The 15,174-nt window shown below is 36.5% G+C and overlaps 1 protein-coding gene across 8 annotated transcripts in view; it reads right to left on the bottom strand.

Annotated features, from left to right (window-relative positions):
* CCSER2 (coiled-coil serine rich protein 2) overlaps positions 1 to 15,174 on the bottom strand; it is a 71,917-nt gene that overhangs the window by 22,418 nt on the left and 34,325 nt on the right. For all 8 annotated transcript variants that reach the window (XM_046942781.1, XM_040702311.2, XM_015287968.4 and 5 more), the window contains 5 exons: positions 14,404 to 14,566; positions 13,583 to 13,778; positions 5,100 to 5,186; positions 4,107 to 4,193; positions 2,839 to 2,937 (listed from right to left, as the gene is read on the bottom strand). In XM_046942781.1, the coding sequence (XP_046798737.1) occupies positions 2,839 to 2,937; positions 4,107 to 4,193; positions 5,100 to 5,186; positions 13,583 to 13,778; positions 14,404 to 14,566 (632 nt within the window). The remainder of the gene's footprint in view (positions 1 to 2,838; positions 2,938 to 4,106; positions 4,194 to 5,099; positions 5,187 to 13,582; positions 13,779 to 14,403; positions 14,567 to 15,174) is intronic.

The raw sequence follows: 15,174 nt of genomic DNA, 5'->3' as shown, positions 1-15,174 counted from the left end.
CATTAATTTGCTCAGATTTTACTTTTCAGCATCTGCAAACAACCTTTCCAGTCCCAGAAGCCAAATAATTTGTCAATATAAACTGAAGACCTGATATGTAAACTCAATTTTGGAAAAGTATTTAGTATTACTGAAACAGTGCTGCAAACCTGCCAGACAGTTGTGGCAACGGATGCTCACGTTGTAAGCTTTCTCCACCAATATTCAATTCTTCAGGCAAACTTATATTCAGTATGTCCTTCAAGGCTTTATTTACTTCTACTTTTCATCACAGCTGAAGAGTAGGCACATTGACTGGAAGTGAATTAATTACAAGAGATCCATATAAAGCCCTTCCAGAAATGTCACGATCTAGCCCCGCCAGTCAATAATTGCACAAGACTTTACTCTTGAGGATAGCTAACCAAAAATAATGGTTCCCCCTAAGTTATCATTGACTATACAGACAATAAAACTACAGAACGCAGTTTTGAGCAGGACACTACATGGAAACCACTATGTAACAGAGGGTGGCTGGGCAACAGGTAGCTAACTATCAAATCTTAATTGCTCAGCTTTCAAAATGAGTTTGAAGAATGAACCTAAATTTATATAGCTTACATTTACGTACGTGTTTATCTTTGAATAGGTAAAAAAAAAAACCTAAAGCTACTTTCAAAAAACTGTGGTCACAGATAAGTTTATTACTACAACAGGATGGGCCATTTTCAAGAAACATATCTAGTACTAGAGAAAGAAACAAATCAATAAGATCTGTGAAAGAATACAAATAATGATACTTACAAGTCTATTTATTAGGAAAACCTTCATAGTTTCCATAAACATTAGGTACATTTGTGATTTAAATTATGTTTAGATGCAATGAGCCTGGTTTTTCCCAGCCTGTACCCTCAGTTCAAGACCATTATTTTAAAATGGACAGGAATGTTAACAAACCAAAAAAAAATTTAAGACCCTTTCTTCTAGTGAGAATACATTTTTGTCACCTGTCTCCTACTATTCGCTTTTACTGTATTCATCCCTCACGAAAATGCAGTCTTTTGTTTCTTCTTTCTACTGCAAGTGACACTACCATTGAATTTCAGATCAACAGTGATTTTGTACCAAGGCTTTCTACATTTATACTGTATATTTAGCCAGAAGATAAAGAAAACATTGTGCCTCAAATTTTTGAGCTATGATTTACAAGTAACAGTTCCTGAAAAGCAGTTCATATTGAATAAATTTGTGTATGCATGAATGTGTACATACATACACACACCCCCAACCATGAACATAACCCATGCTATGTTGTTTTTCTTTTAATTTATAAAGATATTCTCCCTTAACCTGACAATTTCTGTATGGCAACAAAGTGTCTTTCTGAACAGAAGTACTAAACTTTGAAGACGACGCATACTTCTATCTGACCAGAGATAACTGGGGCTAATGAATGCTCTTAGCTGAAATACTAACCTGCCTCTTCCATTCTCCATCTCTCAATATCTTTGTCTCAACAATACTACAGATTGCTCAAATTAAAGCTTCTGCAGCTAGCAATTAACTGCTAATAGTTACTAATCTATTTCTAAATTTATATAGAAAATGAGATAAGGAAAAAAAGACCAAGGAAACAACAATAGCCACAAACTCAGCAACAATATCAGTATGGAAAAACATCACATGCATGTTACATATATGAAACTAAATCTTGGGAAAAAAGAACACAAGCTCAGAAGTTCCAAAGGTACAGGAGAACAGAAAAAAATGAGAGGAACATCAAGGACATTATATGTGCTTAGTGGAAAAAACAAAGGTGCCACAGGAAAGAAAAAAAAGAGCCACTTAAGGCTATGCTCCCTTTACTCTGGGTTCTCATCACACAACAGAAGGTTGGAAAGCATGGCCTCAATGGAAAAAAGATTCACTAGGAAGTGGTGAGCATATCATATGGTGGCATTTCTATCCTAGCACTAGATATTTAAAAGAATAGTTTTCGAGGGGTGGCAGGGTTGATTCATCTTTACTACAATTTGGTACCAAAAAACCTGGGGCAGGGTAAAAGGAAACTAGAGTCTAACCCATTTTTAACCTTCTAAAGACAACTTTCAGGATTCCCTAGCCAAAGTACCTGAAAGATTATTATCTGAAGACTACTTGCTGGCAATTGATAAAAGCCTTGTTCATCATTCAGAAACATTTTCATGTCACTATAAAATTAAAAAAAAAAATGTTGTCTCCCCCCACTACCATTCCATCTGAAGTATTCTTTTACAGTTCTATTTAGAATGCAATAATTTTGTACATGGGAGCAAATACAATCCATGCAACAACGTATGGGAACAAAGATGTCCTCTGTCAAACTGATGTTCACCCAATAATTTTTTTAATTCAACCATTTCTACAAACAAATGATTGTGAAGAAATAAAGCAACTTTCATTGTTTACACCTAGGGACTTAAGGTTAGACTATGCTGTGCTCAGATGCAGACACAGGAACAATTAAACTTCAACAGGGAAAAAAAGATATGGATAACCAACTTCAAAATGAAGACAAGAAAATTCTTAATGTATGGTTAGATAGACAGCTCGGGTTGAAAATGACAAATGTTCAAAAGATGATTAAGGAGAGAATTCTGAAGTTTAATTACATATATTAAAATAAATGTTTGTAATATTTTTTAAAAACATGATCATGTCTGCAGGAGAATGTTTAAGCTAAGCACAGCAGTAAGAACGTGCAAATAAAAACACCAATAAACAGCATACATAATCTCTTTAGCATGGCAAACTTGTGCATATGCACTAATTACAAAATTAAGGAATGAAACTCAAAAAGTCATGACAAGTTTTACTCACAGAACTCCTCCTCCAGGAAGTTTGTGTAAATTTATCAGCATACACGCACTTTGCCACTGTAGGTTTTTGGCTGTCTTTCTGGCAGTTACATCTACTGGCCTTAAACACCCCCCGAGAAAGAGAATGGAGAATTTATTAGAAAATAACTAATTAATATGGCTGAAAAGCACCATTCACGCCCATCACCTAATACCTTCTGGCAGTATTTGGTTACCGTGTTTATTATGCACCGATAAAATGAAGTACCAGTCCCTGTGTTAATTTGCTTATCTAACAATTAGCTCCTCTGGATTGTTTCTCTTTCCAAGGACAGTACTTGAAAGATTTGTCATACATTATATATACACACATACATATACACACACATATATGTGCATATGCACCTAAAAACACAGTAACTGCAAATATCTGCAATTAATGAAGACGATGAATGGCTATAACAGCACATTCAAAATCTTTACTCAGCATATGCAAGGAGATGAAACTGAAACAACATTGTAGAGGTTTCTACTATTTAACAAAGGAAATTACATGATGACTATTACAGAATCTGTTATAAAATGAAAAAATCATATCCCTTGTCAGACTTGCACATCCTATGGTGCCAGTCCATTTCAGTACCAATATTTGAAAAGGTACGTGTAGGTATTTGAAAGCAATTATAAGAATACAGTATCATTTGTCATGGAAAGTGCATGGACTGCACAGGAAATTGCAGGAAAAAGTTACTCCCACAGAAGTTTACGTGCCACATTCTTAGGAAGGCCAACATACATTTAAAAGGCATCATACCCTCCCTCCCTCCATGCTACTCCTCCACGTTTTTGATTGAGACTAGGTTGAGACAATCAGTTTGAATTGAATTTAAAAAGCAATTTATCTTAAATAACTTTAGTAAATGGCTTGAAAACATGTGACTACTTTGCAATGAACTAGTTTGTCAGAAGCCAATGCAGAAATACACAGGGTAAAATCCAAAACTAGTCCAGAACAGGAGTGGAAAACTGAATAGCCACATAATACTTTTGCTTGAGAATGTGTGCTCATCTGAATCTGATCTGTAAGCGTCCCCTGGTTTCAGAGCAACAGCTTGTATATTTGCTCAACATTAAAAAATAGAAATCATGACTAGCCTCCTGAAAGACCCCACAGTAAAGGGTAAAAATTACAAGTTTATCCCTTTTAAAGCCTTCATAAGTAGTATCTATTCGGTTTGCACTCTTCAGTGCTTGCTTGGGATTTTGTTAAGCATTAAAAATTATACTTACAAGTTGATGCTCTAATTGGTTGATTGTTTCATCCTTTTTCTTCAGTTCATCTTTAAGCTGCCTGATCTCATTCAGTAAATCTTCTGTCTACAAAAGAACATAAGGCAATATGAGTTTTTTCCCTAAGGGCCACATAATCTAAATCAACAGCTCTATAGGATATACTACAGCAGAGGTTCATGGAGCTGTAGCAGTAACATTAGCACAATCTTTCTTTGTCTTATTTGCATAGTGAGATGTGATAAAGAGTACACCTTATGAACAAAGAAACTTGAAGTTCAAAAAAAAAGTTTAGCCAACTCCCTGAATTTGCAGCCCATGTAAGTAAATCAGCTGCAGTTATGATGTTTTGATACAGACTCATCTGTTGTACGAGAAGCTAGCATCACAGAGAGAAAAGCCCTAACCATCTCTAGTGGTACTTGCATTAGTAGTATAAGACCATCTAAGGAACCTGGAATATAAGCCGACAGAAAATCAAAGTACTTAAATAATTACAGTATTATTACACTTCAAAGGAAACTTTGTCTTTTCTAACTTCAACAGTTAAAAAAATAGTGAGAAAAATCTTTAAGACGTTACTCTAAAGCTGATAATTCCGATGACTACTCCTAACATAGAAAAGCAAAATGATTTTAACTACTTAACTGTACTGCCATTTGTAAGTATTTTAGAAGGTTGAATAAACCGTTCCACTTAAAGAAAACTCAGATGATCTGTACATATAACCAAGGAGGTTATGGATGCCCCATCTCTGGAGGCATTCAAGGCCAGGCTAGATGTGGCTCTGTGCAGCCTGGTCTGGTGGTTGGCAACCCAACACATGGCTGAAACTAGATGATCATTGTGGTCCTTTTCAACCCTGGCCGCTCTATGATTCTATGATATACACATATCTGGTAGGTTTTAATAGATACAAGAAGCACTACTTCATAAGACAAATACAAACAAGTTCGTATCCCTTATTCTGAAGAGTAAATGGGTGCAATTTACCTTAAAATAGGTTGACTCAGGTTCTTGTGGTTCTGGACTTGATGGAATTGAGAGTGAGATGTCCTGGAGCGAGTCATTCTCATCGTTCTAACAGAGAACAAGAACAAATTGTCAAATCATTTGCTTAAGCAGCCCCCTTTCAAAGATATAGATACAGAATCTCTCTGAATAGCCTGTTACAGTATCTGAAACCCCTCCTCCCTATGAATTCTCCTGTTTTCCTTTCTCTGATATCAAAGCCTGCCATGAAGCAGTACATGTATACTGCCCAAATAAGAGCCATGAACAACCTCTCCTCACAAAGTAGCTGCAGCTATGTCAAAACATCAATCTTGTGCAAAAATTGGCCATTGTGTTTAAATGCTTTACATTTAAACACATTTAAACATTTACATCCATTTATACATGGAATAGTGATACCATGCCATTTAAAAAGCTTGCTTTCCTTTAGTATCCATTCAAAATATGTCTGAGTAACATCAAAATATGCAGCCAAAATAATTCAGCTAAATGTTCTTCAGTAAAGAAGTAACTTTACTACTGTGCAGGCAAATACAACATTATTTCACAGTCATAAGAACTAAACAACAACTACAAAAACTAGAAGTATGAAAAAGCACTCTTCCCTCTTCTAGTTCTAAAACTAATCACGATAAGTAGAAATGGGAAAACCAGCAATGATATTGAAAGATAATTTTACTTGGATATATTGAGAAGCACTTACAGTAAGAGCATGTCCACAGAAAATACAAAACACATAGATGATCGTGTCTCAAAACCTGTCTGAAACCACTGCAAGTCTGAGCCAGCAAGTCCACCCCCAGAAATCACCAGAATAAAACTGCAGCTCAAATACTAAAGATCAACTGTGGGGAAAAAAAAGATAGTCCTATTTATGCCCTTTATGGCATATATTTCAGCTGTTCAACATGCAGTTTAATTCAATCTACAAGCAGCTGTGTGCCTCTGGGCAGACCACCAGCAGGTGACAGGCTGATTAAGCAGCAATTTGCAACATACAGTTCTACAGCACTCTGAAATATTTTGAATTATTTTGCAGAGTAATATCTTAAAGAACCTTATTTCATCCCAAACTTCTCTAAAACACTAAGGTAAGGGAGCAACAATAAAAACATTGAAATTTGTTAACTTTAAATAACTACTTAAACTACTACGCAAAGAAAAAATGTATCGTTGTCACAGTTGTAACTGTGAAGGATGAGTAAGGATTGTAACTCATGGGGAGGGGAAAATACAAAGCAAAATAAATGCACAAAGTAGTCTGCACAGCATTGAAAGCTCTACAGTTGGTATTTGTACAACACCAATACAATGCACAAAACTGGACAAATAAAGTGCTCAACAGCAGCAGATTATGACCCCAATGCAGAGAACTTAAGTCACACATTTTCTGGCAATTCAAGCACTCACACCCTACACTGCACCTGATACTCACCAGCAAAGCAAAAGCCAAGTCCATCTGCTCCAATTCCCTCACCACTACTTTAATCATCTTATTACATACCATACTCTCAGCGCAACTGGGAAAGAACACAAATCTAACACTATCACTGCGTACCCCATCGTGAACATATATTGGACTAATCTATGCAGATCTCCTTGTTTTGCTTTTTTCTTAACTGTATTGCAAAAACAAGAAAGGAGAAAGAAAACAGTATGAATAAGGTGGCTATCCACGTACCATGACAAAAGACAGGAATTAGAACAAAGAAGAATTTGCAAAACAACGCAACTGGTTACATGCATATTATTTTTGGTTGCATAGAAATCATGCACTAAGACATCAACTTTGGGAAACTTGGAAAGAACATATCCCTTCAAACCCTAGGTTTGTGATAAACTTGAAAACCTTACCACATTGCAGTTACCTATAAAAACTTCCAAGCTGTTGCTTCTAACCCACGTTGATGTTTCTGATTGATTTTGTGCTGCTTTTTGTGTTTGTTTGGCATTGTTTTGTGTGTGTTTGGTTTTTTCTTTACAGTAGTAGAATACATAACTTAGTATACCATGAATTTGCATTGAGAACAGTTGAACTAATCTCATTTGTGCCAAATATAGACAATGAATGCAAAAACAGCAACTTAAGATGGTTTATTAAGCATATCAAAATCAAATGTTTACCAAGCACACTGACAAATAAACTACAACTGAAAACAAGCAAGGATAAAACAGTTTAATTTCCTTAGCAGAAGACTGCTTTTGTGAAACAGCAGCATTAGGGAGAAAAGAAACAGCAATGTCTGTCACTGTTTCCCAGATTTAAGACTGCAATACCAATTAAAACATCAAACAACACATTCAAACTTTATTGTTATGGTTATATTTAAACATTACTTCCACTGTAGGCATGAGGCTAAGAGACTAATGCTGTAGACACTGACACATATTTGTCCATGTAAGGAGGGTCTTTAGCTAGAGATTCATTTTTGTACCCTGAAATTCATATCTATATATTTGCACATAATATTTAATCAAGCTGGTTCTCAAGTAGCAATCAAGCAATTGATAATCAATGCAGTGTCAGATGACACCTTTTGCCCGATGCTCAAGCAGCAATCTATTTGAATCTACACTGATTTTCATTTCAGTCACATTTACCGGAAATTTTTCACTCAATTTCAGTCAACAGCATCCACTGCAGCACGTGCCCAGTTTTGGGCAGGCGGTCCCTGTGTAACAAACTGGGGGTAATGACAAGCTTTGAGAGGTGTTTAAAAGTGGCTTACAGAATTGGAGCAAGTCTGAGGCTGGAAACTTACAAAATACAATAGCAAGATTCAGGAAGTCATCCCAAACTTACTAACAACTACGTAAAGGAAATAGGTTGCAGGAGTGGGAAAGAACACCCACACACATTCCCTTTAAATGCTGAGCATCCAAAACAAAGATGGTTCTGATAAACAATTGTCCCTAATTTTTATCTAGCTCAAAGGCCATAGTTGCTTTCATTACACTTACACATTTTAGATTCTTCTATTAAGAAGTAAACTCTATTCATTAGAAGCAAATTAATTTTCAGCAATTATCTTGTGGCTCCTTACAATGTAAGCTGTGTTTTTAACATGCAGGATTTTAAAAGAATATACTGCCAATAACAATTTCATGTTGAGAATTTTTTGAGCACTGTAACAACTACAGCTCATGAAGAAGCTGACAAGGTTTTTAAGGCTTTTAAGGACTTTGATTCTCAAACAGGTTAGAGGAAAATTCCAAGTTCTCTGCACTACAAAATGACCACTTGAGTAGCTTCATTTGCTAGTTCAGCATTATTGTAAATAAGCCAAGAGAAAACTGTGTTCATCAAGTAGAGGGTGATATTCGCCTGCTTACCACTTGACATTTTAAAGTGCATTTGACTTTGGTTTCATTGAAATATTACACATCATAGTTTCAATTGCCTATCACCAAACACTGTTATAACAGCCCAACAGCTAGTAGCCAACAATTTAAAGCTACCATATGCCATCTTAATTTGCTGTGTTGCCTATTTCTTCAGCTCTCCTTGTTTCTAAGAGTTTTAGTAAAAAAGAAAACAGGACTAAAGAATGAGAACAAACAAAATCTACCTAACCAAACACATCTCCATAGCACCATGCTTCCCCTTTCTCCTAAGTGCATTCCTACTGCACACATCATCAATAGCCTGTATCCTTACTTCAAATTCCACAATTTAGCACCAGTTATTTAACAAAGTGGGTCAGTGAGGAAGGTACCATTTAGATCAGACAGCACACAGGAACAGCCAACTGGCTGGTTGTAGACATGTCCACCCACTACCCCCTTTCTGGTACTAGCAAGCACTTGCACAAACCTGCACTAAGCTGTGTTTTGTCCACAGAATTCCATGCATGCAGGAGATGGTGACAGGCACATCCACAACTAGAAATTGTGGTTAGGGAAATACACTGCTCCTGAAGTTTTCTGGGAGCCCAAGCAAACAAATCACTTTTCTTCATCTAGTGTCTTGTTGGCTAAATTCAAAAAGGTTACAAAGAATTATTTGCAGAACTGGGCCTGTGAATTCCCATCAGTAGTTGCGCAGAGTTACAGAGTATGCTGCATCTAAACCACATCAACAAACTCTTCACCCAATGTGAAATATCTTGTAACACCCAAAACTGCACCAGCACTTACTTCTAGACAGACTCCTCATCACTGAGTAAGGCACAGCCCTGAATTTATTAAGCTGATTTATAAGCCTTAGCCACATCATTTTGAAGTTAGTTCAGACCTTGTCAACCTGAGGGCACACACTTTATCTTCCTCAGTGCAACTTCCGCTTTGTTTCCACTGTCAAAGTTTTCTTGTCACATTGGCTGCACAGTAAACAATTATTATTTTTATTTATTTTACAATAACACATATTCTGCCCTATCTTATTTACTCTCTTGTTGGCTTCTGATTCTCCCAGGCTTCTAATTTATTCTAATTTATTTCACCTCTGGCTTATCATTCTCTTTTGGTGGTTCCTCTCCAAATGTCACTTCATTCCTTCAAATCACTGAGCCCAAGTCACTGTGTTTCATTAAAACTACTGACAGTCTAGCCATCCAGTAGTAGACAGCTTATCGATCACCTTTTTACTGCACTTAATCACACTGCAGTATAATTGAATACGTGAAGTTACTTCAGGCTCTGGAGTTCACCTCCCCATACTTCCTGAAACGTCAGCTCCCCACATTCATTTTCTTTGTTTTAATTCAGTTCCTGCTGTGAAGAAGTGGAAGGTCCTGACTATTTATCTCATGTCTGTGCTTCCATCATGTCTCAGAAAGAGCAACGGAAATTAAATTAGCAGTGCTGCATCTCGTGCTGTGTTCTAAATAATGCAAATTCTTATCAGTACTTGTTTGAAGTTAGTGCTCTGTAGAAAAACCGACTTTTGCCAGTATAAACCAAGACATTATTCTGTTAATGTACCATTAGTCCTCCATTTTCCACTAAAGCAAAAAGTAATGATTTCAGAGGAGAGTTAGCAGATGAGCATTTGGGCAGATCCTACAACATTCACTTGCCAGCTGGAAAATCTGCTACGTAATACAGATGATGCAGTCTGAAACTGATCTGTGTGAAAGATTTCTGCATATATAATAAGATATTCTCAATTGTACATTTCTGTTCTATTGTCATTTCTAATGACTAGACATGATTAAGTTCCCTTTATATTAGCAATAGGAGGTTGCAGGAGTATGTAACAGCTAATCACCACCCATTCCTAATACACAGCACAACCCTACAGCAATACATAGCAGATATTACCAGTGTCCCATATCATTGTTTTGTTTTTTTTTCCCCTCCTATCACTTAGCTTACAGTTACAAAATACACAAAACCAGCAGACAAACAATGACAGGCTCCAGAACATTCTGCAGTTCCCCTGTTGCGCAATAACAGGGAAACAATTACCACATTTCTATGACAGTAGCATCTTTCAACTAGGAATTTACATCAGAAAACAGCCAAAGCATAGCAAAATATTAGTTAACTTCTGGCTTCCTCCTCTAGGTGAAGCAAAACCCATTACAATTCTTAACTCCATCTGAAGATAGTTTTAAACTGCTGTGGAGGATCCCTGTGTAATATAAGGTGAGTTACTACACAATATTTTAACAGAAGAAGGTTTTATTTCATGAGTTCTTTTAATTACACGATATAAGACTGCATTTAAAGCTGACATTCAAAAGCGTCCATGTTAGTAACAGTTACTGAACTCAGATCATGATTAAAATTTAACATCTCACAACAATCACACATGCAGTTCAGAGGTCGTTATATTCCTAAGAAGTGCAACTTCCAACTAAAACAAATTAAGGTGCCTCCAGAAAAAGTCTGCTTAGTTGCTGACAAATAGACAACCATCAAATCCAGCCCAGGTTAATCAGTGAGGAAAACTATCTCATGGTTAAGGAAAAAAGCAAAACCACCACCACAGTTACAACTGATACACAACAAAGAGAAACCTCTGTATTTATTTTTATCAATTAAATCTGTAACTGCCTTGTCTTCAGGGCCTTAAAAACTAAGTGCTTATTTGAGATAAGGCAAGGTGGGGGGCATCACTGCTGCCATCTCTGAGGGGAATTACTACAGAGGATGGTCAGCCCTTGGCTACCAAAGGCTCCAATGCATTTCGAGTTATTCAATTAAGGAAGCTGTGGCGCATTAGTTCTGTAGCCTCAATCTAGAGCAACAAGTTTAAGAAATCAAGGAAGAAGTAAGCAACATTTAAGATCAAAGTAAAGCATATTTACTATTAGGCATGCAAATGAAGTACCTTAGTCATTATTTAAGAGGCTTTAACATCTAGATGCCACTTATTACTAGTCACTGACTGCTTACAATAGGAAGATAGTGATTCAGTTAAAATTTAAGTAAGAACATACACCAGTAGCTCAGCACCTTCCTGCAAATAACTGCATTTAGTGCAAGAAGGGACACTGTTCCTTCCATATAAGTTGATATAACATTACTGAAAAATTAAAGAAGTTCACAATTAGCACAGTAAAAATTTTGAAAAAATATGCATAAAATAGACCCCCTAATCCCTACTGCAGTGTTTTAAGACAGAATGACAGCAGTATGTGAGAAACAAGCAGACAGCATGTGAACTGCTGGCATTGCTATCCTGGTCACAAAGAGTTCAGACAAGGCTCAACTGCTCTAACTCCTTATTTTTGCAGGCAGAATGCTGAAGACAACATGAAACCATGCTGTTTCAGCTCTGTTATTTAAAGGTACTCTAGATACGGATATATGAACTATAGACACAGCAATGAATCCAGTACAGCACATCAAGCCTCCCCAGGAGTCTGCTAGGCATACATTTGTTATGCACTATGCTCTGTAGTACGGCATACCACTGTTTATTACCTGTATAACAACTTCAAATACAACTTTAAGAAAAAAACTTCTCACACCTGAGATCTGAATACAGCTCTACTCCCACCTGAATTGGAAACACTCCTGAAATCATAAATCTAGCAATGTTAACATTTGCACATTTCATAGTATAGGTGACACATCCAAGAACTTTTGCTTCCTTTACTGAAGTTTGCACTTGAAAGGAGCTCTGACTTCATCTTGCTTTTTCACACATCATAAAAGTCTGCCACACAACCCAAACTGAGTTCTAGCCCTCGTTCAGTGCTCAGCTTGAAAACAATTACACAAGCTTTATTCATAATCAATTGGGAAAAAAAATGTAAAACTTTTAGTGCTGTTGTCACAAAACTAACTTTTACAACAACAGTGGTAGAAAGCAAACTTCTGGCAAAAGCAGCAGATTGTTAAGAATGTACAAATTAGGAATTTTCTAAGTTTGTTTTTGTTTTTAAACAAGATTACTTCTGCCACTTTACTGAGAAGCCTAACTATTATAAATTAGAGCAAGACTTCAAATACAGTACTCTGCAAGGCCCCACACTATTTGGCTCTAACTTGCACACCTTTACACATTGAACTATAAGCACACATTATTTGCCTAGTTGTTTCATTATCCTTGTGTTAAAGGCATTAAGAGCTCTGGCTAAGTCCTCTGTTATCTCGTATACTTATCACAGGCTTGAGGCTGTTGGAAAGTACAGCCTATGCCGCCTGCTGCTCAGACACAGGGCTCTACGAACACATCCTCCCTGACACTGTTATTTTTTGTACAATTGTATCCCTGATTTTGTCACTGGAAAAACATCTCTAGCATTCCTGGTTACCATGGGAAGCAAATGCTCACATTTCTCAAAGGCAGAGTCATAACCTCCCATTAGCCTCAGGGCTAAATTACTTCTTGTTTTGCTGTGTTTTACTTTTAAGGCACAAACTTGTTTCCATTATATTATGCTGTTAAGAAAAAACTGCAATAAACAAAGAAAATATCACACATTTTTCCATGCTAACACGTAAATGGATCCAAAAGACTCCCACTATTTCTTGAGCACAGAGGTGAAATGAAAAAGCTCTTTACAAATTTATGACAACACATGGGGTAAGGTTAAGCTTCAGTACTTCCAATAGAGCTGACCTAGCAGGACTTGCAGTTTCCTTCTGAAACAGAGCAATGATTAAAAGAGTGAAGAATACAAAGCTTTTTTATGATTATTATTAAAAGAAAAAGCTACTGCCATTGAACAAATCTGCATTCAGCAAGTCAAGGTGATTGATTTTTATTTTTTTACTCCTGGATTTTTAGGATCTTATTAAATAGAAGACTGTCTTCATATCTTCTGATTAATTTCCCATTATTTCCACAGAGAAGCAGAATGCCAATAGGTAATATTTCTGTATTCAGTAAAGTGCTGAAATGGCAGAAAAGTACTACTTTAAATAGCAATGAAAAGTGTACACTTTCTTAAACACTAAAAATCAATGCGTGCAGAAAATGGCAGCCTAATAGGACCAGATGACCAGCCCATCTGGGCCCATTCTCCAATATACATATTGGCTTTTGTTCCATTTAAGCAGCTCACCTGGTGCAGTAATCTCTTCAGTTTCAGTAACTGAGTTTTCACAGCTGTGCAGTCTTGGACCATGTGCCGAAGTGTCATCTCATCAAGCATCACAGTATTCTCCGGTAAGCTCACCAGCTGTCTAGGAGCCTGGTAAAAATTTGGTGCACCATAGCTTTCAAAGTGACCAACAGAAGACTCTAAGTAGTTTGATCCCCTGATAAAAATAAACATATATACCTAATTATACATCTCTTTATATATAGATGTACACACACGCACACACAGAGGGCTGACAAACGAGAGCTAGGGTGCATTTAGTAACACAAACTTATGTAACATGGGCTATATTTATGTGCTGTGGTATACAGATGAAAAAGAATCAGAAAACGCCAATGCTTTTTCACTTTCCTTCCCACTTGCATAACAACTACAGGACCCTAAAACTAGTTTGGTCATTATTATTTCTATAAGCTCATTCATGCAAGCTAGCCTATAAGAACTATAGGACTAAATTTATTTTGAAAACAAAGTAAAAAACTGTCCAGAACTTAAAACATGAAATTAACAAGACACTAATATTTTCACATGGAATAGATACAGTAATTTAAGCATTTACAGTACCCTATGAAGACAAGTAACAAACCACACTTCCAGGTAGGTTTCACCTCAAGTTAAAACATTCTTATTTTAATTACCCGAGTTTTACAAAGAAATCATTACAAATCTCAGTGGTGCTCCCAGTTTGCATACTATTCACAGACATCACCCAGTATCACTTGATATTCTTTAGTGGCCAAAGAGATTTCTCACAAAGGGAGGAGAAAATAAGAGTCCTTTACCTGTTCAGATCATTTTTACCATGAATATAGTGCTCAGTATGACCAAGATGATAGTGATCTTGTGCATTCCACCGCTGCTGTGGTGCTCTTTTCCAGAATCCTTCCTGATGTTGCCTAGCATTTCTGTCTTGTCTGTCATAACGGCTCATATTTTCACATTCATCTACAGAGAGCAGAAATTAGAAAAATGTACAGAATTAATTCTCCAGATCATGTAAATAAAGTATTTACTACCTGCTGATAGCAGATGTAGTGCTATTTTTTTTTCCCCTTCCAAACCAGTCAAAAGAGCAAGCACTTTCAGAACAGCCAAGCAGACCTCTGTAATGAGCTCAGGATTTTACTAACATACAAAACATTTAAAAAGAATAAGAGTAACCTGTGGCAGAATTAGAGGTCAGCCTTTAAAGTATTCCAGGTCTAAGAAAATCATTTGAAGGAAATAGGGCTATAGGAATGGGAAAAAAAAATTCAAATAATGTGAGGGAACATATTCCTCTCTTATAGACAGTATCTTCAGGCTTTAAAAAAGTTAGAACAACAAATACAGAGATAATGTTATTTTCGACAAAGGTCGGTACTTTGGTATGGAACAAAATAATTACTTCATATGCTTATGTACCTCATTCTAGACACTCCTCTGTTTCAACCTGAGAGAATTTTAAACTTCAGTTACCATGACAATAAGCACAATTTTAAACAAGCAAACCAAATCGTCTCTTTAAAACACTAACTTCTGCTACGCAAAGGAAATTCCACAAACTTCTGAAG

Source organism: Gallus gallus, chromosome 6 (genome assembly GCF_016699485.2).
Source record: "Gallus gallus isolate bGalGal1 chromosome 6, bGalGal1.mat.broiler.GRCg7b, whole genome shotgun sequence".
In the NCBI taxonomy this organism is placed as follows: Eukaryota; Metazoa; Chordata; class Aves; order Galliformes; family Phasianidae; genus Gallus; species Gallus gallus.
The sequence above is the reverse complement of the archived record's forward strand: the minus strand, read 5'-3'. Positions and strand labels throughout refer to the sequence as shown.